Source organism: Oryctolagus cuniculus, chromosome 8 (assembly GCF_051225735.1).
Source record: "Oryctolagus cuniculus isolate XC-2025 breed Fujian yellow rabbit chromosome 8, ASM5122573v1, whole genome shotgun sequence".
NCBI lineage: Eukaryota > Metazoa > Chordata > Mammalia > Lagomorpha > Leporidae > Oryctolagus > Oryctolagus cuniculus.
In genome coordinates, this window is record NC_142874.1 from 112152622 (window position 1) to 112179978 (window position 27357).

At 46.8% G+C, this 27357-nt stretch overlaps 1 protein-coding gene across 4 annotated transcripts in view; it reads left to right on the plus strand.

The window, feature by feature from the left end:
* The first annotated feature begins 615 nt into the window (after positions 1–615).
* HPSE (heparanase) overlaps positions 616–27357 on the plus strand; it is a 37923-nt gene continuing 11181 nt past the window's right edge. The window contains exons 1-10 of one of the 4 annotated variants that reach the window (XM_089303153.1): positions 616–791; positions 1147–1292; positions 9544–9689; positions 11896–12021; positions 22449–22622; positions 23710–23878; positions 24187–24234; positions 24739–24832; positions 25486–25592; positions 26650–26791. In XM_089303153.1, the coding sequence (XP_089159279.1) occupies positions 726–791; positions 1147–1292; positions 9544–9689; positions 11896–12021; positions 22449–22622; positions 23710–23878; positions 24187–24234; positions 24739–24832; positions 25486–25592; positions 26650–26791 (1218 nt within the window). In that variant the 5' untranslated portion in view covers positions 616–725. Of the gene's footprint in view, positions 792–1037; positions 1367–9543; positions 9690–11895; positions 12022–22448; positions 22623–23709; positions 23879–24186; positions 24235–24738; positions 24833–25485; positions 25593–26649; positions 26792–27357 lie in introns of those variants that run through there. The other 3 variants (XM_089303154.1, XM_051819610.3, XM_051819611.3) reach the window with 3 other exon arrangements.

The window sequence follows — 27357 nt, forward strand, 5'->3', positions numbered from 1 at the left end:
TTTAGAGGAGCTGACCCTGTAGCAGAAGAGGACAAAGGCCAGCGGTTCAAGTCCCGGCTGCCCCTCTTCCAATCCAGCTCTCTGCTATGGCCTGGGAAAGCAGTAGAAGATGGCCCAAGTCCTTTGGCCCCTGCATCCAGGTAGGAGACCAGGAAGAAGCTCCTGGCTCCTGGCTTCAGAACTACTCAGCTCTGGCCATCACGGCCATTTGGGGAGTGAACCAGCGGATGGAAGACCTTTCTCTCTGTGTCTCCTTCTCTCTGTCTGTAATTCTACCTCCCAAATAAATAAATAAATAAAATCTTTAAAAAAAGAAGAAGAGGCCAATGGTGAGTCACATCATTGCTGACCAACGTGTGTGTCCCAGCAAGCAGGATGCTCTCAGAGTCTGTCCCAGGGGACTTGCAACACCTGGAGGTTCAGGGAAGACTTCCTTGAGGAAGCTATCTATGTTCAGCTAAACCAAGCCGCGGCCAGCGTGGGTCGTGTGACTACATTCACATGTCAATTCTGACACGTGGACAGATTACCCAGGCCTCAGAGCTTGAGTCCTCCGGCGTAAAAAGGAAATCCTGCACCTAACGGGCTGTGAGAATGAGAGAGAAAGGGACAGCCGCTCTCACTACAGGGCACACAGCAGCCACGAAGTGCATGGCGCTTGCTACACTTACGTATGTACGGAAGCACCTAAAGCAAACTGAAGTCGGACCAACAGCTAGAAGTAAATGCAGTACGGGGAGAGTTGGCCAAGGCTCCAACTTCAAGGGCAGCCACCACCGCACACTTGGACGGTGAGGACCAGACCAGGTGGGAGGCGCTGGGAGGAGGATCAGAAGGAAGGTGCTCCGGGCCACCTGGACCGGACCCGCGGGAGGAAGCGGCCGCAGCGCGCTGCCCCTGGGCTTCCTCCGCCGCCTTTCCGATGGGTGTGGATGATTTCGCAAGTGCAAGTGACCGCCACCGAGGGGCAAAGTGTGCAAGGAAGTGGGAGCGAGCGGAGGCGGGGCGCGGAGGCGAGCGCAAGTGGGAGGGATGCGGGCCGGGCCGGGGAGGCGGGCGCCGGGGCGGGACGGGAGAGTCGGCAGCAGCGGCCCGGCGCGAGGAAGTGCGCGGCCGCACTAGGGCTCCGGCTCTCGCTGCCGCCAGGTGAGCCCGAGATGCCGCCGCCGCCGCTGCTGCTGCTGCTGCTCTTGGGACCGCTCGGTCCCCTCCCTCACGGCGCCGTGGCGGGACCCGCGCAGGCCGAGGACGCGGTGGAGCTGCACTTCTCCACCGAGCGCCCGCGGCAGCTGGTGAGTCCCGCATTCCTGTCTTTCACCATCGACGCCAACCTGGCCACGGAGCCGCGGTTCCTCACCTTCCTGGGGTAAGCGCCAACCTCCGAGTCCCGTTTCCGCTCCTGTCCTCCGTGCTCACCTGCCGGTCACTTTCTTGTCTTTTGCGCCGAAATTTCTCTCTCTCTCCTCCCCTCAACTCGCCGCCGCCCCCCTCACTCCAGCCGGACTCCAAACCTTTTCTTCATTCATTCAAGTGTGGGCTGAGCACCAACCAAACACCAGTATTAAGGAGAAGTCTGGAAAAGAAACCGCCTACTTGCCCCCTACCCACCCCAGAAGGAGGCCCGGCAGGTGCACCTGAGGGCTGTGAGTGCTTGGATTTAGTGCGCAGTGTAGGACAAGCAAGACAGTGGATCAGGTTCCATCCTTTAACTCTGTCAGGAGGATTTAAACCAACAAACCAACCAAGCAAGGGAAAAAATAAAAAAAGTCAGATGAAACCGACCTCAAAAGACAAGAAGAAGAGTTTGTTCCTCTTATTAAAAATTTTCTGATTATTAAACCAAGGAGACCTAGGAGATGACTACAGTGACTTGCAGAGCCCTAATAAAAAAATGTGTCCCTGAAATGAGGACACCGGTTGCGCTGCTTCTTCATCTGCTGCAGTTTTTCTCACCTGAGGTTTCTGCAGGTCATGACTCCTGACCCATGTACCCCAGGGACATCTGAGGCTACAGAGATAGCCACTTCTCAACCAGCCCGTTGTCTGCCACATTCCGAGACTCAAGGCTGCCCTTTCTGAGCCCCTGCCATCAGCTGCCATTGTGGATTCCATAAGGTAGTCCGATGGGGGAGAGACCGATAGACCACCCCGGCTTGACTCCTGACTCTGCAAGGCTAAGTGACTTGGTCTTTATGGTCGCTGTTTCTACAACAATTGCTCAGCCACCCCAAACCTTGGTTGCTTGATCTGTGTAATGAAATTTCTAAACTTGCTTCTGGAGTAAGCATTTGCTGCAATGGTTAAGACTCTACCTTGGATGCCTGCATCTCACGTCAGGGTGCCTGGGTTCCAGTCCAGGACTCTGCTTCTGATTCCAGCTTCCTGCTGATGCACACCCTGGAAGGCAGCAGGTGATGGCGCAAGTGCTCTGGTCTTTGCAGGCCAGATAGGAGACCTGGATTGAGTTCTGGGCTCCTGGCTTCTGTCTAGCCCAGCTTTAGCTATTGCAGGCATTTGGGAGAATAAAGCAGCAGATGGAAGATCTCTGTCTCTGTTTGCCTTTCAAATAAGAATAATTTTTTTATTTATTTGAAAGTCAGACATATATATAGAGAGAGGAGAGACAGAGATCGTCTATCCAATGGTTCACTCCCCCAATGGTCACAACAGCTGGGGCTGGGCCAGGCTGAAGCCAGGAACCAGGAGCTTCTTCCAGGTCTCCCTTGAGGATGCAGGGGCCCAAAGATTTGGGCCATCTTCCACCGCTTTCCCAGGTGCTTTAGCAGGAAACTGGATCACTAGTGGAGCAGCTAGGAATTGAACAAGTGCCATATGGGATGCTGGTGCTTAACCCACTGTGCCACAGTGCTGGCCTCAAATAAAAATAAATTGATAATTCAATATTAAAAATATTAGCAAAATAAGCCATCTCAAATTAATTGAATAATTAATTAATAAATAAAGCCTGCCTCTTGGGATTATGATGAGGATTTGATTTGATAAGTACTTAGCACCCAAAGGCAATGTTTAAACTAGTTGCTTCTTCCTGGGAAATGGCATGTGCTAGTCATTCACTCATTTCTTGTGTGTTTGTTTTGATCACAGTAAACCTCTATGATTTCCCCTGCGGCCCTGGACAGGAAGTTTCCTGGAAGGGAGGAGTCCCTGCCTTCTGCCCTTCCCCTGGGTGACAGGAAGCTGATCTGGGCAGCAGCTGGCTGGGGATGGGACAAATACTCTGCAGAATGCTGAACCCCAGGGACTGTGGAGCTGAAGGCCCCAGGTTTAGCTTGGGGCCATGGGGGAGGCTGCGGGGAAGAGGTATGAGGTACCCTCCTGAGGCATTCCTGATCTGGCATCTGAGGACACACATCCTCTTCTACAGCAGCTGGCCTGGGCCCCATCCCTCCCCAGGGAAGGGCAGGGATTCACCCCGGAGAAACCGGTCCAAAAGAGAAAGCTTACTGCAGGCTGCTCGGGGTGCAGGCCTGTGCACTACGTAGTCAGGCTCACCCCAGTTGACCAGCACAGCCCTGGTCCCCAACACAGAACTGCTGTTCTGTCAGCTCGTGAGGGTGATAACTTGCTCTTCTTCAGGCGTCTGTTTGTTTCCCATGGCATCCTTCCTTCCCTGATCCCCTTTTTGTTAGAGACTGGAGCATAATGAGAAAACCAGGAGAGCAGAGCATGCAGTAGGTGGAACTGCTTTCTTTGGTTATAAAACCTGTTTTGCTCCTGTCCACCGGAGTTTCCCTCCAGGCCTGGCTCCTGTCCATACCTTATTGGTGCAGGTTCGAGTCCTGGCTGTTCTACCTCCAATCCAGCTCTCTGCTATGGCCTGGGAAAACAGCAGAGGATGGCCCAAATCCCTGGGCCCTGCACCCATGTGGGAGACCTGGAAGATGTTCTGGGCTCCTGGCTTTGGCCTGGCCTAGCCCCTGTCATTGTGGCCATTTGGGAAGTGAACCAGTAGATGGAAGATCTCTGTGTCTTGCCTTCTCTATCTGTAACTCTGCTTTTCAAATAAATAAATTTTTAAAAAAGAAAGAAGGAAAGAAAGAAATGGAGCTCCCACCCATTGATTTACTCCCCAAATGCCCACAATGGCCAGGAACTGGGCCAGAGCCAAAGCTGGAAGCTGAGAACTCAATCCAGATCTCCGCTGTGGGTGTTGGGGACCCAATCTCTTGAGCCATCATCACTGTCTCCCAGGGTCCGCATTAGCAGGAAGCAGGAGCCAGAGCTTGGTATTGACCTGGGCAATCTAGTGCAGGCATCCTCACCAGCTGCTTAATTGCTAGGCTAAAAATACCTGCCCTTAGTTTTAAAATTTTCTAGTAGCCCTATTAAAAAAAGGAAAAAAAAAGATTAAAATTAATAATTTTACTTAGCTCAACATATATAACACATTATTTTAACACGTTACCAGCATAAAAATATTACTGCATATTTAACTTTCCTTTTCTGGAACCAAGTCTGTTAAATCTGGTGCATACTGTATGTGCACAGCCCTCAATTTGGACTAAGTCCCCTTCAAGTGTGCAGGGGTCAGCCCCGCACAGCCAGCTCTACTGGACCGTGCGGTGCTGCTGTGGGTTTCAGTTTGCGCTGTTGTACACGCAACAGCTCACTCACACCCGGCCTGCCGTGGAGACCCCGAGTCCTTCAGGGCAAAAGCAGTGCTGAACAGCCACGGCAGCGACACAGCACCCGGCCGGGCTTGCTTTTCCCGGGGGTTTGCTTATCATTCTTCAGCAAAGGTCATCTCCTTTGACCAGTCTGGTAAATATTTATCAGTAACGACTTTCAGTAATCAGACCCCTGCATCTTCATTAACAGAGTTGGTTTTCATATTTAGAGAAGCGCTTGCCCGTGTTCAACACATGTTTTGGTAACTAGCGTTGGAAAGGACCAGAGACTACTTCTATTGCTGATGGAAGTCTCCATGGCCAATGACAAGCTTAGGGACAGTGGCCCAACTCATTTGAATTCCAAACTACTGTGACAAAATCCCACTTTGCTTTGTTACTGGGGACAAATTACCCCACCTCCTTTTCTTCAGATTCCGTATCTGTAAACAGGAAAAGAAGGACGCCTGTCCCCTTGGCTGGTTTCGGGGTTAAGGGGAAGAACCTTCACAGCCTGCGTAAGACGCTGAGTTTGGGGAGGGCTGAGGGCTGTAGAGATGGCCGTCCTGACTCCGCTGGGTGGGTGGCCAGTGCCACACCTGGCTGGCACTCCCTCTCCTTGCCATGGGGCTCTCCTCCCCTCCCTCTTGGTTAAAGACTGGCACTGACCTCATGGTCTCCTCCCAACCTCTGGGTCTTTCACTGTCCTGGATGACTTCAGATCCTTCTGAATCACTTCTGTCTGGACTTTTCCACCCCGCAAAGCTTTCCTTCCTCCACCCTCAGCAGTAATGGAGCCAGGCTGCACCACCACATGAAATGTCTGCATCTCTTCTTTGTGTTCAGTGACCTCGCACTGGCGTCTGGAAGGCAGCCACGGTGGGACGACCTACACCATGGCAATCGGCAGACGCTAAGAGCGGGGCACTGTGTTTCAGAGAGCAGGCTTATTTCAGATGCTGCCTGATTCCATTTCAGCCAGCAACGCCACGGCCATGACCGGGACTTGATTCTTTCCGTCACCTTTTAACCTCTCAACATCGGAAATGTCAAATTCGAACTTCCCATTCTTGGACCACAATGCCTTTCCCCCTCAGTTCTTTTACTCCCTGGTAAAAGTAAGTTCTCTCCACAACTGACAGCTGCCTCCTCTCTCGACTTCTTTCCCATCTCACTGGGGCTTCTTGATTTCTCAATGAATCTTTCTTGTGATAATTTCCCCAAGCCTCCTCCCCACTGTGTTCCCTGCCAAAACCCCAGACTTAACCTTAGCCCACCAATATTTTCTCTCTGGGGAATCTACCTGGTGGCCCTCAAATCTGGGATTGGAAAAAAAAATTACTTCATCATGAATTTTAATGCATATTAACAAACCACTTCTGCTTTTGTGTCAGAACAACTTAGTCTTGCAATAAGATAAAAGAAAGACATATACAGGCTTGTTTTTTCCCTAAAAAGTTAGAATAGCTACAACTGCTTTTCTTTTTTTTAAAAGATTTATTTTATTTATTTGAAAGACAGAGTTACAGAGAGAGGTAGACACAGAGAGGTCTTCCATCCACTGGTTCACTCCCCAGATGGCCACAATGGTCGGAGCTGCACAGATCTGAAGCCAGGAGCTTCTTCCAGGTCTGCCCCGTGGGTGCATGGGCCCAAGGACTTGGGCCATCCTCCATTGCTATCCCTGTCCATAGCAGAGAGTTGGATCGGAAGAGGAGGAGTCAGGACTAGAACCGGCGCCCATATGGGATGCCGGCACTTCAAGCCAGGACTTTAACCCGCTGTGCCACAGCGCCGGCCCCGCTACAACTGCTTTTCTACATTATTTTGTCACTCCCATGTCACTGTCATAGGTGTTTTTCCCCCTTGGCTCCGTCTTCATCATTATGATTGAAATACTATATCTTTGATCAGCTAAGTTTTACATGTTTTGCAGCTGTATTAAATCTGGTTTTTGTCTGAGGGCATCAGTATTGTGTTCTCAAAACAACAACAACAAATTCCATTGCAAAGGAAACTAACAGAAAGGTCCTTACACTAAAGCTTTGAAACACAGGATCCCCCTTAAGGGACAGCAGCCTTGGCATTGGGCTTCCTTTGGTTTCCGAAATGCTCTTTGGCCTCCAATTGCCCTCCGTTGTTCATGCGCTTAATGAATATTTAGTAAGCACCAGCTGTGTGCTTGGTTTCCTGGGAGATTCTGATAAACCAGACAGATAAGGTCCTTGCTGTCAGGGATGTGGGCTGAGGCAGTCAGGAAATCCAGGCAATAGGGAGGAAGCTAATGTCAGAGAGTGGCGAGTGCTGTGAAGGACACAGAGGCAGGGTAATGTGCTGGAGAGTGACCCAGTGTGGCCCATCCACAACTCCGGGGACCAGGCCCTGGTGCTCAGGCATCTGACCCAGGTCAGTTGTTTAAAGATTCCTTTACATTTTTATTAATTTATTTTATTTGAGAGGCAAACACACACAGAAAGAGAGAGAGAGCCAGAGAGAGAGAGAGAGCCAGAGAGAGAGAGAGGTCTCCCATCTGTTGGTTCACTCACCAAATGCAACAGCTAGGGGTAAGCCAGGCCAAAGGTGGGAGCCAGCGACTACAGGTCTCCCACATGGGTGGCAGACCATCCACATGGGTCTCCCACCCACATGTCTCCAACATGGGATGGCTCAACTACTTGAGCCATCATCTGCAGCCTCCCATGGTGTGCATTAGCAGGAAGCTGGACTTAGGAGCACTCCAGGATGGGACACAGGCATCCCAAGTAGCAGCCTAATGGCTGTGCCACGTGCTGACCCTGATTAGGTCATCCTGGGGGCACCAGAGTCTTTTCCAAGCGCTTATTTTCCCTCCACTTTCCAGCTTTTCCCCCACTCTCAGTTGCTTACAAATTCCAGCTTCACATATCTAAATGAGTTTTCTTTATCACCAAAAGCAATCAAAAAATCCAAGGGCCAGAAGCAACGCCTGGCCAAAGGCCAGGGAACCAGGCCAACTGGGGGTGACTCTCTCTAAGGCACAGTCTTACATTGGTTTAGGGGCTGTGTCTCAAGACTTGTGGGTCAAAGATTGCCAGTTTGACTTTTTTTGACAGGCAGAGTGGACAGTGAGAGAGAGACAGAGAGAAAGGTCTTCCTTTGCCGTTGGTTCACCCTCCAATGGCTGCTGCAGCTGGCGCGCTGTGGCCGGCGTACTGCGCTGATCCAAAGCCAGGAACCAGGTGCTTCTCCTGATCTCCCTTGCGGGTGCAGGGCCCAAGCACTTGGTCCATCCTCCACTGCATTCCCGGTCCACAGCAGAGAGCTGGACTGGAAGAGGGGCAACCGGGACAGAATCCGGCGCCCCGACAGGGACTAGAACCCTGTGTGCAGGCGCAGCAGGCAGAGGATTAGCCTATTGAGCTGCAGCGCCGGCCCGCCAGTTTGACTTTTATCCTGAGGACCCAACCATGCATATCCGCAGCCAAAACTTGTCCCTGAGCCCCAATTCACATGGCCAAGGGCCTGAGCAGAGAAGAGTTTGGGCATTTGTACTGGCCTCTCAAATTCTACAGCAGCCCCCTCTCCCTTTAAAACCATCTACAATCTATCACCTGTTGCTCATCTTGGCGAATGATGTTACCATCTTCCACGGGGCTTCCCAGAAGTAATTCTTGTTTATTCCTCAACATCCAATTAATTACCGAATCCATTTCCACCTCTAAGTTTGTCTTGAGGGGTAGGCCTTTGGCACAGTAATTAAGATGCCACTTGGGATACCTGCATCCCATATCAGAGTCCCTGCTTTGAATCCTGGCTTCTCTGATTCTGATCCACCTTCCTGCTAATGTGTGCCCTGGGAGGCCATGGTGTTCAGTCAAGTACTTAGGTCCCTGCCACCCAAATGGGAGAGCCACGTGGAGTTCCAGGCTCTTGGCTTTGGCCTGGCCCAGCCTAGGCTGCTGTGGGAATTTGAGGAGTAAACGAGCAGATGAAAGATACCTTCCTCTCTCCATGAACATGAACATGACTGGTCTCGGTCCTTCTGTTCAGTTCTTTGCAGCTTGGAGTTTCCTTTCTGAAATAAAAGTCGGGTGAAGTCACTCCAGGTGCCTGGGTCTTCCGTGGCTCACCATGGAAAGGCTCCTCCTGGCGTTGTGGTCTGCAGACTGCCTGACGTACAGCCCCATCTGCCTCTCCAGTCTGATCTTCCCCAGCTTCTCTGCACCCCAGCTCCTTGTCCCTGGGCACCAGCTTCAGCCCCTTCAGGGCCCCATGCTCTCTTCCACCCCTGGTGTTCGCACAGACTTTCCCCTTCACCGGGGACACTTGCCTTAGCCCCACCCCACTCTCTCTAATCCAGGTGATTTTGTTTTGATATCTGACAGTGAAGCCATTTCCCCCTGGAAAACCTTCTCTAACTACCCCAGCCCCCATCCCAACGTCTGGGGAAAGAGCCCCTCGCGTGGCTTCAGAATTGCCTCTTTGCCTCCACCTTTGCACTCCTTTCCCCTCGCTCCCATCCCCAGGCCCTGACAACCACTGATCTTTGAACCATCCCCATAGATTGGGACAAGTAGTTCTTCAAAGAGACAGTCCTCTTTCCGTTGGTTTCCACTCTTGTTTCTTTCCTTCCACCAATCCTAGAAGGTTTTGCGATTTTGTAGATGTGCTGACCACCACCCTATTTGTAAAGTTAAAATAGGAGCCCTCACCAGAATGAGCCCTCTGAGTTGCTTTCAGGTGCTTGAAAGAACAACCCTCAGCTGGAGAGACTCAGACCCAGATGACTTTCCTTTAGAGCCCAGTGACATCTCCCTCCAAGCCCTGCACAGCTGCAAGTTAAGAAATAGGCTCATCAAGAGAGAAATAGGTAAAAATGTTTGACTTCATGGTCTTGGAAAAAATAATGATCCTTTCTTGCCTGCCTCTCTTGCAGTTCTCCAAAGCTTCGTACTCTGGCCAGAGGCCTGTCTCCTGCATACTTGAGGTTTGGTGGCACCAAGACAGACTTTCTCATTTTTGATCCCCACAAGGAACCAACCTTCGAAGAGAGAAGTTACTGGCAATCGCAAGTCAACCAGGGTAAAACTTGGCAGATGAACGATGTTTTCGTGAACTTGAGTCCATCACGAAAATACTTGGAGAAAGGTGTTGTTGCTCCAATCTGACCGTGAGGAAGGGGTGAAGCTGTGCCTGCACCTGTACAAAACGAGGAAGCAGCGGGCAGGTTTCCTCACCACGCAATTCACGTGGCTGTGAAACCTCCCGAGGAAGGTGTGCCTGGCATAGCTGAGAGCCACTTGTGCTGTAAACAGCACAGTGGCCACTGTGGCTAAAGGACGGGGCTGCTGGGAGGGAGCCTGTGGGTAGAAATGCATGGCTCCCGAGAGGGTGTTTCTAGCTAAAGCTAGAGCCATGGACTGAAGCGTATTTATTCTGCAAATAGAATGTGGAAGAGAGTTGCAACAGGGGCACAAGGCGATGTACTCTGCTTCAAAGAACGGTTTGTAAGATGCAATTTACTGAGTTATTGAGTCTCCTTCACCACCCAGAGTGAGCTCGAATATTTGGATTTCGGGGTTCGAAGCTGAGATTCTGATTTTCTTAAGTTTGGGGATTCTGATCCTGGACGTCCAAGGCCCTCCCCCAAGACAGCTGCCACAGGAGGAGTCACAAGGATTTGTCTTGTGTTTGTGCTATCAGGCACCCAATGGAAGCCAAATCACTGTCTTAATAATGACTAAAACTAGAGTGTGTGCCTTCGAATTCTGTTCATGTATATATTAGCAAGTAATATTTAATTCTTTCATATATTCCATCATTTCCTCTAGAAAGTTTTTAGAACAGTTCATCCATTATTGGGCCAACATTGACAGCATGTAGTAATTAGAAAAAATAGGGAATAAAGGGAGTAGGCAAGAGGGTTCTCTGTGAAGGCCAAGTCGGGACAGTTTCTGTTTGGACTTGGCCCTTTCTCCCCAGTCACTTGCATTCGAGAGGTCTTAGAGTTGAGGCAGGAAACTGTCCTTTGCTCATCAATTTTCTTCATCCTGTGGCATGGGGTGGGGGTTACCAGGATTATCCAAGTTCCTCTGGAACATCCCTTTGTGAGCACAGGGTTGGATGGGGTACTGGGGCCAGCAAGTCACCATGTGGGGCTTCCCGGACAGGAAGGCATTGGCCAGCCAGCCAGCCCTGGCAGCAAGCGCCTGGGGACCTGCTGTCCTAAGATAAAGAAGCCCAGGCTGGTGGTGGAGGTTTCCAGGGGTGCATGTCTTGGTCCCAGAAGTTTCAACAACACCAAAATTACAGAGACAAAGCTAGCATTCCCTGTCTTCCCCTGCGTAGTGGAGAGAATACTCACCCGGCGGCAGATGGAGGCCATGTTAACACAAATTTCTACGTACAGGAAGGTGAACCTTGAAGAATTGAACTGTGACTTCTTAGTCTTCTCTCATAATCTCATGCTTCTGAAGATCCTTCAAGTTGTTAAATAACTTGAGGTTCTGTCTCACGCATGCCAGGGTTTCCTAAGACACCTGCCTTTGTGGTGGTTGGTTAGCCTGCAGCTTTGGCCCGTGCAGCAGAATATATGAGAGTACTTCAAAAAGTTTGTGAGGAAATGGGATTTAAAAGATAAGTTTACTTGGATGCAAAAATATTTTAGAGTCTATGCATGTTTTTTTTTTAACAATTTGTATTTTCCATGAACTTTTTGAAGACCTCTCCTATGCATGGATTTCTAGAATTTTTTGCACCAAAATCAAATTTTTTTAAAAAATATTTATTTTATTTATTTGAAAGACAGAGTTACAGAGAGAGGTAGAGACACACAGAGAGAGGTCTTCCCTCTATGGGTTCACTCCCCAGATGGTCACAATGACCGGAGCTGAGACAATCCAAAGCTAGGAGCCAGGATCCTCCTCCAGGTCTCTCATACCAGTTCAGGGGCCCAAGAACTGGGCCATCCTCTGCTGCTTTCCCAGGCACATTAGCAGGGAGCTGGATCAGAAATGGAGCAGCCAGGACTCAAACTGGCACCTATATGGGATCCTGGCACTGCAATCCAGGGCTTTAACCCACTGCGTCACAGCACCAGCCCCCAAATTATTTTTTAACTCTACTTTCATGGACTTTTTTAAAAAGTATCCTCATATCTTTCTGTGATCTCATGCCCAATAACCAGAAGCTTATTCTGCTCTGTCACATATATAGCTAACTAAATATATGTATAGGATTTAACCCTCTGCCTGTGAAAACGGATCTAAGTTACCTCTTCCACTTGCAGATACCTGCAAATCTGGACCCATTCCTTCTGATGTGGAGAAAAGGTTACAGTTGGAATGGCCCTTCCAGGAGCAACTGCTACTCAGAGAACAGTATCAGAGAGAGTTCAAGAACAGCACCTACTCAAGTAAGGAGCAAATGGCACCGTGCTGGTGTTCCAGCCCCAAAATCATTCCAGCCCCAAAACTAACCAGGAACTTCTTTCCGCTCATTGAAACAGCTTTCCTGTCTTCGAAATAGGATGACTTTGTCATGCAGGACTTTAAAGCAAATGAAACAAACAACCCTTATTTAAATTATGATATATAATTTTCATTTGAAGATTGATTTTGCCCCAGATCTCATTTAAGGAAATACTCTTGGAACTATATGGTTCTTTCCCCCAAACATTTATTTATTTATTTATTTAAAAGGCAGAGTTGCAGATAGAGGGCAAAGCACACACACACACACACAGGAAGAGAGAGAGAGAGAGAGGGAGAGGGAGAGAGAGAAGGAGAGGGGGAGAGAGAGAGAGAGAGAGAATCTTCCATCCACTGGTTCATTCCCCAAATGGCTGCAACAGCCGGAGCTGGGCCAGGCTGAAGCCAGGAGCCAGGAGCTCCTTCTGGCTCTCCCAGGTGGGTGCAGGGGCCCAAGCACCTGGGCCATCTTCCACTGCTTTCCCAGGTGCATTAGCAGAGAGCTGGATCAGAAGCAGAGCAGCCAGAACATGAACAGGTGCCTGTACGGATGCTGGCATTGCAGGCAGTGACTTTATCTGCTACACCACAACACTAGCCCCTGGGACTGTCATCTTTTGACTTTTAGAAAATAAGTTACTTGAAGTTACTTTCTTTAAGTTAGCATTTTTCTAAAGTACATTTTTCTAAAGTAATATATATATAAAATATATATTACATATATAAAATATAAAATATATATAAATATATACACATATAAAAATATATATATAAATATAGAATATTTTTATAAAAGTTTATTGATTCCAGTGTATCAGATTTTTAAACATACATATATATTTATTTAATAAGGTGTGGAACTATGCAAGAGAAATCAGGAAATAATTTATATGCTAATATAGTTCCCAAAACTATTCTGACACTTCAATAAACATGATTGACTGTTGGGTGGAATTTGGCATGGGCAAAGCCATCACCAAAGGATGATAAAATTATCAAAAGGAGAATAAAAATACAAGAGATCAACAGTAGTCAGGTCTCATTTGTAATAAAACATTATGATGCACACTCGCTAGAAGGAGACCCCACAGTATTAGGTAATCATTGGAGTCCGTCTGGTTTTGGTCACATTGAACATTGTTCCAGTTTATCTGAAAACAGCTGGCTACCTCCTGTGATCTTTCTGTTACCAAGATGGTACATTAGCAGCGTTTTTCCTGCTTCTGGGACTTGGACCTCCACACACCAGGGGAAAGGCAGCTGGGTTATTACAACTCAGGCCATCCTATCGGCAAAGGCTAAATGCATAACAAATGCAAAAAAATGTTAACTGTATTTGGAAACATTTGAGTTCTGGTCTGAAATTTCCCATTTGAATCTGCAAGTCATGAAAAGATAGAACTGTCTTGTGCTACATCTGAGCACTCACTCTTCAGAGTGACAGGTATCACAGAAGCTGCGAGGGGCTTCTACATGTAGTTCTGAATCTATGGCTGAGTGACCTGGAGGGCACTGTACAAAGGAAGAGATAGCAAAAGTCTGTTGTGACAAAGACATGCTCATGGCTCAGTTAGTGGCCTGTACCCTGAAAGCAGGTGTCCCGGAAGGTACTGGGAAAGTTCCTAATATAAGCGCTCTTGGATGATGTGTTCCATTTGTCAGCTTCTAAGCTGACAAAACATTTGTCGCAAGAATATAGACTCACACCATAAACCTGTTTGGGCAGGACTGGGAAGCAGCGTTACAGATGTGACTCTGGGTGTGCCTGCAGAAAGGAGGCCTCCCTTATTAAACTAACCATGCTGATGGAGCTACTTCCTTACTTTGCTCTCCTTTCCCGCCTCCCTTCCTCATCAGCCCTGCACCAGGTTGGATGCTAGACACCATTTTAAACTTACATGGTGGAGTGTAACTGACAGAATCTGTGCCAGTCCTTAATGTGTTGTCTAGATGGTCTTCATCCAGAGGGCTTTCCATTCTAGCAGTCAGAGCTTGGAGTTTGCAAAGTGATTAGGAATGGGATGTTAGTTGTGAGTTTTCCTGTTGTTTTTCCTATTTGGGGGAAGAAGTAGGCTAAGTGGTTTTTCTTATTCTGTTTGTGTATTTGTTTTGAGAGGCAGAGAGACAGAAATAGAGAAACCAACAGAGAGAAAAGGGGAGGGAGGGAAAGAGAGAGAAAGAAAGGGAGAGAGAAAGAATGAGAGCAAGTACTCCCATCAGCAATGAACAAGGTTGGGCTGGGACTGGAGCCAGAAACTAGGAAATCTAGGTCCCCTACTTGGATGAAAAGGACTCCGTTACCTGAGCTATCACGTGCTGCTTTCCAGTGTCTGCGCTGGCTGGAAGCGGGGGTCAGAACCCAGAGCCAGCAGTCAAATTCGGGCACGCTGATGTGTGACATCCACGTCTTTACTGCTAGGCTACACGTCTGCTCCTCTTCATCTTTTTTAAAGAGTGGATTTGGCTTTATTCCAAGAGATGTTACTGTTTATTGTGTTACAGGGAGTGTATGATGGAATTTCAGCTACCTTAATTCCAAGCACATTTTGGAGAATGAAAAAACATAGGCAGGGTAAATGCAAGTTGGATACTCGAAAATGCAAACATTCTAGGCTTTTTGAAAATGTCATAATCCTCCCTTGCCCACACTAAGCAATCACAGTGCCATGTGCAAGGGATCGTCAACAAGTTCATGGAAAATGTATTATGAAGAAATCATGCGTAGATTGCAAATATCTTTGGTACCACCAAAGATAAACTCATCTTTTTTTTTTTTTTTTTTTAAACTTTTATTTAATGAATATAAATTTCCAAAGTACAGCTTATGGATTACAATGTCTTGCCCCCCATAACGTCCCTCCCACCCGCAACCCTCCCCTTTCCCACTCCCTTTCCCCTTCCATTCACATCAAGATTCATTTTCGATTCTCTTTATATACAGAAGATCAGTTTAGCATACATTAAGTAAAGATTTCAACAGTTTGCTCCCACACAGAAACATAAAGTGAAAAATACTATTTGAGTACTAGTTATAGCATTAAATCTCAAAGCACAGCCCACTAAGGACAAAGATCCTACATGAGGAGTAAGTACACAGTGACTCCTGTTGTTGACTTAACAAATTGACACTCTTGTTTATGGCATCAGTAATCACCCTAGGCTCTTGTCATGAGTTTCCAAGGCTATGGAAGCCCCCTGAGTTCACTGACTCTGATAATATTTAGACAAGGCCATGGTCAAAGTGGAAGTTCTCTCCTCCCTTCAGAGAAAGGTACCTCCTTCTTTGATGACCCGTTCTTTCCACTGGGATCTCACTCGTGGAGATCTTTCATTTTTTTTTTCCCCCAGAGTGTCTTGGCTTTCCATGCCTGAAATACTCTCATGGGCTTTTCAGCTGGATCCGCATGCCTTAAGGGCTGATTCTGAGGCCAGAGTGCTGTTTAGGACATCTGCCATTCTATGGGTCTGCTGTGTATCTCACTTCCCATGTTGGATCATTCTCTCCCTTTTTGATTCTATCAGCTAGTATTTGCAGACACTATTCTTGTTTATGTGATCCCTTTGGTTCTTAGTCCTATCATTATGATCAACTGTGCACAGAAATTGATCACTGGGACTAGTGAGATGGCATTGGTACATGCCACCTTGATGGGATTGAATTGGAATCCCCTGGTATGTTTCTAACTCTACCGTTTGAGGTAAGTCAGCTTGAGCATGTCCCGAATTGCACATCTCTTCTAATGAAGAACTGGATTAAGGATTCCTCTGGGTTGCCTTTAGAAATCTCTCTTTTTTTTTAAATAATAGGTAAAATCCAACAATTTTATGTAGTACAAGCAAGTGGTGTTTATCCCACTTAAGCAAGGCTGTCAGCATTTTAAAAAATCAATAAATTGGACATACTACACAAACTGCAAAAATGTTAAATGGTTACATCAACTTTTGTAAAAGATATTTGGCATAAAAAAACTGAGCAAACAAGAAACAGAAGAGAAATTCCTCATCTAGATAAAGAATATCTACCAAAACCAACTTTAATAGTGAAATTGGACAGTTTTCCCTCAAGTTGGGGAAAGGGGGAAGTGTCTTTTTCTCACCACTACTTTTCAATATTATGGTGGAATTACTAGACAGTGCAGTAACACAAAGAAAGGATACAAAATGCATACATATTGGGAAGGAAGACATAAAACTGCTAGCAAATGTCATTATTGCATGTATAGAAAATTCAAAAGTACATCATAAGTACCCCTGGAACAATGTTAGTGTAGCAAAGTGGCGAATTACATGTACAATTTAATTGTTGTTCCATGTATGGGTAAGAGCTAGGATTTGAAATTTAAAAACAAAATTAAGCATCATTTAAAATTGCATCAGGTTAAAAAGCAAATCCCAATCGGTGTCTTTTAACTGGACAGTTCAGGCCATTAACGTTCAATGTGACTAATGAAAAGTGGTAACTTTGCCCTGCCATTTGCCAAAGATAAGTTCTAATATATGCTTTGAATTCCCTGTGATCTTTTGCTGTGAGGTTTCCTTCCTTTATCTTCTTTCATACTGATGACCGTGTTTCTGTGTTTCTGTGTGTAACACATCTTTAAGCATCTGTTGCAGGGCTGGACGAGTGGCGACAAATTCTTTCAATTTCTGTTTGTTATGAAACGTCTTTATTTCACCTTCATTCACAAATGATAGCTTTGCAGGATATAATATTCTGGGCTGGCAGTTTTTCTCTCTTAGTACCTGGGCTATATCTCGCCATTCCCTTCTAGCTTGTAGAGTTTCTGATGAGAAGTCAGCAGTGAGTCTGATTGGCGATCCTCTGAAAGTAATCTGACGTTTCTCTCTTGCACATTTTAGGATCTTTTCTTTATGTTTCACTGTGGAGAGTTTAATTACAACGTGTCGTGGTGAGGATCTCTTTTGGTCGTGTTTATTAGGGGTTCTGTGAGCTTCCTGTACTAGGATTTCTCTGTCCTTCTCCAAACCTGGGAAATTTTCTGCTAATATCTCACTAAAAAGGCCTTCTAATCCTTTCTCCCTCTCCATGCCTTCAGGAACTCCTAGAACCCGAATGTTGGGTTTTTTAATAGTATCCTGAAGATTCCTGACAATATGTTTTAGATTTCTAATTTCCTCTTCTTTTCTTTGATCTGACTGTATCCTTTCCTGTTCTCTCTCTTCTAAGTCCGATATTCTCTCTTCTGCTTCACCCATTCTGTTTGTAAGGCTCTCTATTGTGTTTTTCATTTGATCTATTGAATTCTTCACTTCAGTCACTATCACAGTTTCCTGTTGTACTAATTGTTTCGTTTCATTTTGATTCCTCCTTAATATTTCATTTTCATGAGAGAGATTTTCTATCTTGTCCATTAAGGCTTTATGTAGTTCAAGAATTTGTTTTTGAGAACTTCTTAATGTTCTTATCAATTTTTTGAGATCTGCTTCTTGCATTTCTTCTATGTCATCATCTTCATAATCTTGAATTGGGGTGTCTTTTTCATTTGAGGGCGTCATGGTGACTTCCTTGTTTTTATTACCTCGGTTTTTGCATTTGTTATTTGGCATATTGGAGATATTTGGTTTCTTCACTGTGGTGCTTTTTCTTGTTATACTATGACTCTAGATTAAGTGGACTATCTGTTTTTGATGGAGCCTTAGGGCTTGAGATGGGTGTGGCCTGAGAGCTCTGTTTGGTGTCCCAAAGGTGACACTCCCAGGTTAGGAGTGGTAAATCTCTCTTTCTCTCTCTTTCTTTTTTTGATTCAAAAGGGAAGTAATTCCGCACAGCTGAACGAAGTTGGAGGTAGTTAGCAGGCAAATGATATACCCACAGGAGCCAGAGATCGGAAGCTCTTTCCCAAGGACCACACAGGGAATCTGTTTGGCCCTCAGAGTGGGTTCAAATTCTCCTTCAGTCTCCCACTGGGTTGCCAAAGTTACGGAATTGTAGCGTCTCTGGAGAGTACTCAGGTGAATTCCGTGAGTTCTCTCCCCCACCGTCTCTTTTTTCACAGTCTCAGTTCAGTAGCACCACAAATTTACTAGGTCCTAATCTCCTGTTAATTCGCCCCGCCCAGAGTCAGGGTTTTCTGCTAGGCTCAGGGCCGGTGCAGACCTGAGGTCGCTCTGCTTATGACGTATGTCCAAGATGGCGCCTGCTCTTTGTCTTGCTCGCCCTTGAGAGGTGAGCAGAGAGAGAGAAACCCGTGTCCGTACCAGTCACCTTTTTTTTTTTTCTCTCTCTCTCTCTCTTCCAGTTAGCCTGGTGAACTTTTCCCCCCCGGGGGTCGTTCCCTCTAGTCTCCTCTCTCTGCTTGCCTGCCGGTGTCTCGGGCTATTGAGGTTCGGCTCACCTTGTGTTCCAGCGCTGGTGTGTTGAGTCTGCCGCTGGTGTCCCGAACTGTGGGCTCCCACGCTCTCCACACAGGTCCGCTGTGAATCACGCGTTCTGGAAGAGTTTCTTCTGCTGTTTCCTCCCCTACTCTTCCTTGAACCTGCAGTATCTCCACTTTTATTAAACTATCTCTCCCCGGACTATCAGTGTGCTCCCTTCCTATTCCGCCATCTTGCCTCTCCCGATAAACTCATCTTTAAATTCCATCTTCCCACAAACTTTCTGAAGTATGCTTGTATCCATAAGTTTTTGTTTGTTTGTTTTTCATGGATTACAAACATGTTTTCACCTGTGTGGTTTCAACCTGGGTTTGATAGGGTATAGACACATGATGGTGCTTGTGCTGGGTCGGTTGACCATGGCTGAGGCCCCCGTGGGTCAAGACAGTAGCCCTCATCACACTGGAGTCTAAGCAGGAAGGCAAGACCTGAAGCTCAGGTCTTAGGATTCCCGAGCCAGGGAACTTTCTAGAATGTGATTCTGTGATTTGTAAGCATAAAATACAGCTGTGACGAGGGTGATCAAGACATGCCTTTGTAACAGGCTCTAACACTGCCACCAAATAGCTAGGTGATATTGGGCAAAATACTTTCATGGGTCTCAATTTCCTCATATGTTTCTGCCTGGCCACCTTATCCACTGTGTTAAGCCTGGGATTTCACTGCTATGATCATCCAAGTAATTCAGTAATTAGAAATAAGACAATAACAAAAAATACTTTTAAGGAGAAAAGATATGTTTGCCAGATTTTTTAAACTAGATTAATGTATATATACAGAGAACATTGCTTTTAAAATTAATGTATTTATTTGAGAGGTTGAGAGAGTACAACCATCCATTTTTTTCACTGCCCAAATGCTCACAAGGTCCCTGGGCCAGGGACCCAATCCAGGTCTCCCATGGTGGGTGAGCAGGAACCCAATTACTTGAGCCATCTCTGCTGCCTCCCAGGGTGTACATGAGCAGGTAGCTGCAGCCAGGAGCCACAGCTGGGAATCAAACCCAGGCCCTCCATTGTGGGGTGCAGGTGTCTTACCCGCATCTTGACTACTGAGCTTAAGATCTCTCCCTGGACAAGGCCATGGCAGCCACCTGGCGATCATCTTGTGCCTGGAGGGCAGCAGGTTTCACAGTGTGCTCACAGCATGGCGCCCAGGTCTCACTGCAGCCCCTGGTCCCACCTACTGCAGGCAGACAGGTTCCAGAGTGTGCTACAGGTATTGCTCACGATGCTCAGGCTGTACGAGGTCAGATGCCACGGCAGAGTCTGCAGGCAGTTGTCATCCTGGAGCACCGGCCTGCAGGTGGGGGCTACAGCCAGGCCTGGCCACCCTGGTCCCACCCTGCCACGCCCCTTTGCCCTTCCCCTCCCAGAATGGGAGGACAAAGCAGGCAGCTTGGTGGTGGTGCCACCCCCTGGGAGAGCAGCGGTGACATCTGGCCCCAGCACCAGCCCAGTCCCAGCCATTGTGGGTATTTGAGGGAGTGAACCGGCAGATGGGAGCTCTCTCTGTGTCTTTGTCTCTCTGTGTGTGTTTCTCAAATAAATTTTAAGTTAAAAATCCAGGCAGGTGTTGTGGTGCAGTAAAGTAAGCCACCTGGTGACACCAGCATCCCATATCTGAGTGCCAGTTCAAGTACTGGTTGCTCTGCTTCTGACCCAGCTCCAGCTAACATGCCTGCAAGGGTGGCAGTGATGGTTCCTGAACCCACATGGGAGACCTGGAAGAAGCTCCTGGCTGTTGGCTTCTGCCTGGCCCGATCCTGGCTGTTGCAGCCATCTAGGGAGTGAACCAGTGGATGGAAGATCTCTCTCTGTCTCTCTTTCTCTCTCTGTAACTCTGCCTTTTAAATAAATAAATCTTAAAAAAAAAAAAAAAACACCTCCCTAGCCACCGGCAGGGAGCTGGATGCTGACACTCCGGGTGGCGGTTTTACCCGCTATACCACACCAGCCCCCCAAATGCATCTTTTTTAAAAAATAAAATACAAAGGCTGATGTTGTGGTACAGCAGGTTAGGCTGCCATTTGATATGCCTGCATCCTGTATCAGGCACTTGGGAAAGCAGCAGAACATGGCCCAAGTACTTGGGTCCCTGTCACCCACAGGGGAGACCTGGATAGAGTTTCTGACTCCTGGCATTGGCCTGCCTCAGCTCTGGCTGTTGCAGGCATGTGGAAAGTAAACCAAAAGATGGAAAATAGCTCCCTCCTCCTCCTCCTCTCCCTACTTCCTCCTCTTCCCTTTTCTCTTTGTCACTGCCTTTCAAATAAATAAGATTTTAAAAAATCGCAAAAGCAGATCTGCCCCCATGATAATTACTTTATTTATTTATTTTTAAAGATTTATTTATTTGAAAGGCAGTTACAGAGAGGCAGCAAGAGAGAGAGAGAGGGAGAGAAAGAGAGAGAGAGACATCCACTGGTTCACTCCCCAAATGGCTGCAATGGCCAGAGCTGGGCCGATCTGAAACCAGGAGCCAGGAGCTTCTTCCTGGTCTCCCATATGGGTGCAGGGGCCCAAGGACTTGGGCCATCTTCTACTGCTTTCCTAGGCCATACCAGAGAGCTGGATTGGAAGTAGAGTAGCTGGTACTCGAACCAGCGCCCAGGTGGAATGCCAGTACTGCAGGCAGCAGCTTTACCCACTATGCCACAGCACCGGCCCTGATAATTACTTTAAAGACAACTATTAAAATCATGCTGTTGCCACTCTGAAAAAATGATTATACAGCAGTAATGTTTAAAAAGCAGAGTATGCACATTCCCAAGCTCTTAGGGCACCTTAATGTCTAAGTAACTTTTTTTCACAGCATACCTGGGCCAACAGAAATATTTAAGTGTTTTGTTGTTTTAGGTCTAAACACCTTAACAGTAGTAAGAGTTCTTATCAAGCCCAATAGATGTGGTGTTCCTCCCTTGCAAACAAAAGATCCTACACTACCCCCTTGAATACAGTCACCTGGTTAGATTTTAATTTCAAATACACAACAATATTTTATAGTGTTAAGTATTTCTCACTTGTTGCATAGGACATTCTTAAGCTAAAAATTACTCATTTAACTGAAGATCAGCTTAACCAGGTGTCATTTTTGTTTGCTCAATCTGACAAAGTACACTGGTAAATGTTTTGTGGCTCTCTCCAGGGTACCTTGGCACATAGTTTGGAAACCACATGCTAAGGCCCTAGGTCAATTATCCTATATAAAATCTTCTTCATTTTAAGTGCATATGGCATATACAGGAATTTTTCAAAAATTGTTTTAAACATAGGAGCAAGTGTTCAGCTTAGCGGTTGAAGCACCCACATCCCACACTGGAGTGCCTGAGTTCAATTCCCAGCTCTGGCTCCTGACTCCAGCTTCCCGCTACTGCAGACCCTGGGAGATGCCAGTGATGGCTGAGGAAGGGGTTCCTGCCACTCACATGGGAGACATGCGTTGTGTTCCCAGCTCCTAGCTTCTGGCCTCAGTATAGTCCTAGCCATCGCAGACATTTGGGGAGGGAACCAGTACATGGGAGCTCGCCCTCTGGCTCACAAATAAATATATAAATTTTAATTGTTGTAAATGTGATTAAAATTACCAAAATCTTTTGTAGCTGTTTGTGAGTAGAGATATTTAGATAATGGAGGTTGGGGTTTATGCTGACTAATAGCTGTCTGGCTTTTGCATTCTGGGCACTGAGCCATAAATTGTGGTTTCCCCAGTTCACCCAAGCCACTTGAACAAAAAACAAGTGCCAGATTAGAGTTTCTGGTACCTTCCCTAGACTTCCAATGGCTAAAGCAAACTCATCAAACTGATTTTTTTAAATGGCCTAATTCTGTTGGCACTTCACATATTTTTATAACCACTTAGTAGGACTGGAATTCCTTTGAGGCAGCAACCCAAACAGCAGTCCATCATGAAGAACAGATCTGTTTTTCACAGTGGGTGCTGCCCTAACCATTAAGTCGCAGTATTTTTCTCGTAGAAAGCTCAGTGGACATGCTGCACGCCTTTGCAAATTGCTCAGGACTGCACTTGATCTTTGGTCTAAACGCGCTACTGAGAACAGCAGATTTGCAGTGGAACAGCTCTAATGCTCGGTTGCTGTTGGACTACTGTTCTTCCAAGAGTTACAACATTTCTTGGGAACTAGGCAATGGTGAGTACTCCCTGGAGCACCTCATTAAGGAAGAGATTCCTCACTGGCAGTGTTTCTTTCTATTTGTGACATTCTTTTTTAGTACTCGCAAAATATACTTCTGCCTGGGCACATTCTCGCCAGTGCTCAACAGGGCAACTTTTGGAACTTTATGTGGTAGAAAAGTCCTTTCTGTAACTCAGAATCTACTGCTTATCCCAGTTTAGATTACATTTGAGGTGAGAGCAGCTGTTGGAGCCAGCAGCCTTCCCAACTCCCAGGGTCCCTTGAGCTTTGCAGAGTCACTTCAGCCTATAATGCTTGGCCAACTGGGCTCAGCAGAACTGGGAAGCAGGCAGTTTACTTTTACCCTTCCCTTCCCTTCTCCGGTTCTCATCTTGTCAGCCTCGGGAACCCCAGCCCAACCATCATTACACGTTCAGACTGTCTAGAATTCTACCCAGTCAAGCTCCTGATTGGCTCCTTCTGGACTGTTTCCTGCAAGGAACTTATACATTCTAAATAGAATGTTAATGACTAAGCCTGCCACGTTTGTTCAATATATATTTATACTGATTTTCCATGCATCAGCAGGTGAAACTGGATATAAAGTGAAAAATGAGATTTAGTAATATGATCCGCACATACAAGAGCTGTTCTAAGTATTAAATGTCTTCCTCAGCCCAGTGTTTCTTTTTAAGAGTAAATTATTAAATACTGGATACAGATAACTTTCTGTTATTCATTGGTTTAACTTCAAATTATTTATTATGCATTAACTTCAAATTATTTAACACACCCTTATACCTCAGTTATATGTGGTTAATTCAAAAAGTTCATGGAAATGTATATGATGAAAGCACTATGCATGGATTTCAAAATCTTTGTACCAAAACAAACATCTTTTAATTACATTTTCCGCAAACTTTTTGAAGTACCCTCACATAATTAAAAATTTTTTTCTGGAACATCTTCTTTATACCTTGGGGTTTTATTTGACTTGACTTTGAATGCTAAGTTTTTGTAATTTGGAAAATGTTTTGCTGTGTTTGCTTTTAAATAAAACATCTCTAGGTAAGTGATGAGTTTGAGACCCGCTATCTTTCAGAGCCTAACAGTTTCTGGAAGAAGGCTGGTATTTTCATCGATGGATTGCAGTTAGGAAAAGACTTTATTGAGCTCCGTAAACTTCTAGAGAAGTTTACTTCCAGCAGTGCGAAGCTCTATGGTCCTGATGTGGGTCAGCCTCGAGGGAAGACTGTGAAGATGCTGAGCAGGTGAGAGCTCGAGGACGCAGAGCCGCTCTTCTGGAAAACAGCTCCTCTCTACCCGCGAATCCTCAGTCGCCCATGCGCAATTAAGCAATTTGCTGCATGGCTACTTGGTTCACCAAAAGGAGAAATGTTGGCTCAGAATGCCAGGGATTCTGGGTCAGGTGGCACCCGTGAGAACATTTGCTATCAGAATTAGGGAGTTCATATTCATCTGATCCTTACCTGGCCATTTCTAGGGAGTGAAAGTCTTGTGCATATATTGCATGGGTATGTCTAACGACTAAGTGATAACAGTGGAATCTCTGTTCTAGTTTCCTGAAGGCTGGCGGAGCAGTGATTGATTCAGTTACATGGCATCAGTAAGTATGGTTCCTGTTCTTAATATCAGGAAAGGAATATTACTTTCACCCAGTACCTCGTTTTCAAAAATTCCACTTTAAAGTTGACTTCTTATAAAGTAAAAAACTGTACTAGAATTTTAATATTTAAAAAACACAAAAATTTAGTTATTTTAGATAATGTGGTGGTTTCTATAATAATCAAGTTACACTGCCCATGAACCCATGGAAGATAAAAATAGCTGAAATGAATTGCTTGCTAAAGAACAGGTAACCTACTAACACACACACTTGTGTTTGTGTGTTCTTAAGACAGAGGCACTGACTTCTAGTTATTTGGATAGAATGGACTCCTCCTCTTCTTTCCTCTCGGTCTCTCCCTACCTAGTAGAACTTCTGTCCTTTAAATTTTTTAATATTACACAGAGGTGGGAGAGATTGGAAGGAGAATAAGGTAAGCAGTTAACTTAAAAGCAGAAAATAAAGTTTGGGGTTTTTTTCTGAAATTATTTTGGAATTATTTAGCTACTATGTGAATGGACGAATTGCAACCAAAGAAGATTTCCTAAACCCTGATGTACTGGACACCTTTATTGTATCTGTGCAAAAAGTACTCCAGGTAACAGTCTTTTTATTTTTAATGTAAAACTAGAGTCATTATTTTATAGTCTAGCTAGTTCTACATTCTATAGGTGTACATATTTACATGTTTCCTAATTTCAAAGGACAAGCACTATGGCTTTTTGTTTAAGAGTTATTTTATTTGAAAGGCAGAGTTAGAGAGAGGCAGAGAGAGAAAGTCTCTCACTGGTTCACTCCCTAAATGGCCACAATGGCCAGAGCTGGGCCAATCTGAAGCCAGAAGCCAGGAGCTTATTCCTGGTCTCCCACATGGGTGCAGGGGCCCAAGTACTTGGTCTGTGTCTGCTGCTTTCCCAGGCACATTAGCAGGGAGCTGGATCAGAAGTGGGATAGCCAGGACAACAAGCACTATGTTAGTTTCCCCTTGGCATTGGGTCTTACCCATGTGTGTTGATTAGAAATTGAACACGCCTCCAGTATCCTTTTAGTAGCATTAACTACCATAGACCCTATACAATGGGTCTGTTTACATTCCGTCCACACCGTCCACGACTTAGATGGCTGTGGACATAATTTTGTAACTCTATCGTAGGAATGGGTTTGGGGATACAAGGTTTGAACGCTGTTCCTCTTCAGTACCATAGTTGGTGGGCTTGTTTGCAATCACCATGGAAACTGTGCTTTGCCTAGGTGGTGAAGGAGACCAGACCTGGCAAGAAGGTCTGGCTGGGAGAAACAAGTTCTGCCTACGGCGGCGGAGCGCCCTTACTGTCCGACACCTTTGCAGCTGGCTTTATGTGAGTGAAAGGGCGCTGAGCTTGGGAACCAGGCTGCGGGGATCCTGCATCACTGGAATCTTTGGCTCAGCCCCAGAAGTGGGATTTGGCTAGACAATGATTAGTTACAGCTTGTTGGACATCTTCAACAGGTGTCCCAGATGACTTAGTCTAAGAAGGAGCTGTTCGAGAGAATCTGTTCCTCCATTATGGGCTACTGGTGTGCCAGAACATCCTTGCCCTAAAAGAGGAAGCTTCTAGAGCTTTGGCTCTGAGCAGGATACTTTGTGTAGGGGCCTGTGCTCCTCGCTTCTCACAAAGCTCAGAGCCTGTGGTAGGAGGTCACCCCAGGAGCGCCATCCCTGAGTTGAAAGACCTACCTCATTGAGATACAGTTTCACCTCGGTGTCAACGACTTCCATTCAGTAACTGTTACAGTCTCAAGCTATAGCTCTGCATCCTCACGTGGAACGCGTTTGCTCCTTCCCCTCCCCTCGCATCCTCATTCCTAGAAACCCCAAATAAGGCACAACTCCTTTCCGCTCCTGCAAGCGTGAGGAGTAGAGGCAGGGAGGGAGGAGTTCAGGGTGCGCGGCAGGGGGTTAGAGGATGCACCGGACAGACGGAGGTGCAGGCAGCGGTTGACGCGTGATTCTGCTTCGTTCCCGTTTTCGCCGTTGCTGACGGCAGCTTTTCTTCAGCCCTCACCCCACGTGCAGGGGAAGGGGACCAGGGGTGAGGAATGGTCTGTAGGGGATGAGGCTGTGGCTGCGCTGCTTTGTGGAAGGTGCCTCACCCTGCAGGGGCTCCCCCCCCCCCCCGCATCTCAGCGGGGTTCTAGGGTTTGCGGTTATGACGAGGTGGGGGACGACGTGAAGGCGAGGATTCTGCACCTACTCACACTCACCATGCACTTGACGGGCGTGCTTCTTACTAAGGCCACTTTTCCGGTTTGCTGTTAATTCCTCTCCCAGAGATGCAAAGCTCATGGTAGTGTGTGTGTGTGTGTGTGTGTGTGTGTGTGTGTGTGTGTGTGATTGGAACGGAATGACTTTCCTTGGGTCTCGCTCTGTCCCAGGTGGCTGGATAAACTGGGCGTGGCGGCTCGCATGGGCGTGGAGGTGGTGATGCGGCAAGCGCTCTTCGGAGCCGGAAACTACCAGTTGGTGGACAGAAACTTCGTCCCTTTGCCTGTGAGTGGCCGTCAGTGTCCTCTTGCCGTGAGTAGGTTAAGGTACACTCTGGGCCCCTGGTGTGGCTCTCTGTGACAGTCTGCTCAAGAAGTAGCTGAGACCAGTATCCAAAGCTTCAAAACTGTGTGTCATGAAAGCATCATTTATTCATTCTGAAAATGAGACAGTGTCATGTATCTATTTTTTTTTTATTTTTTTTTTTATTTTTTTTTTTATTTTTTTTTTTTATTTTTGACAGGCAGAGTGGACAGTGAGAGAGAGAGACAGAGAGAAAGGTCTTCCTTTTGCCGTTGGTTCACCCTCCAATGGCTGCCGCGGCCGGCGCGCTGCGGCCGGCGCAACGCGCTGATCCGATGGCAGGAGCCAGGAGCCAGGTGCTTTTCCTGGTCTCCCATGGGGTGCAGGGCCCAAGCACCTGGGCCATCCTCCACTGCACTCCCTGGCCACAGCAGAGAGCTGGCCTGGAAGAGGGGCAACCGGGACAGAATCCGGCGCCCCGACCGGGACTAGAGCCCGGTGTGCCGGCGCCGCTAGGCGGAGGATTAGCCTAGTGAGCCGTGGCGCCGGCTTGTCATGTATCTATTTTTAAAGTC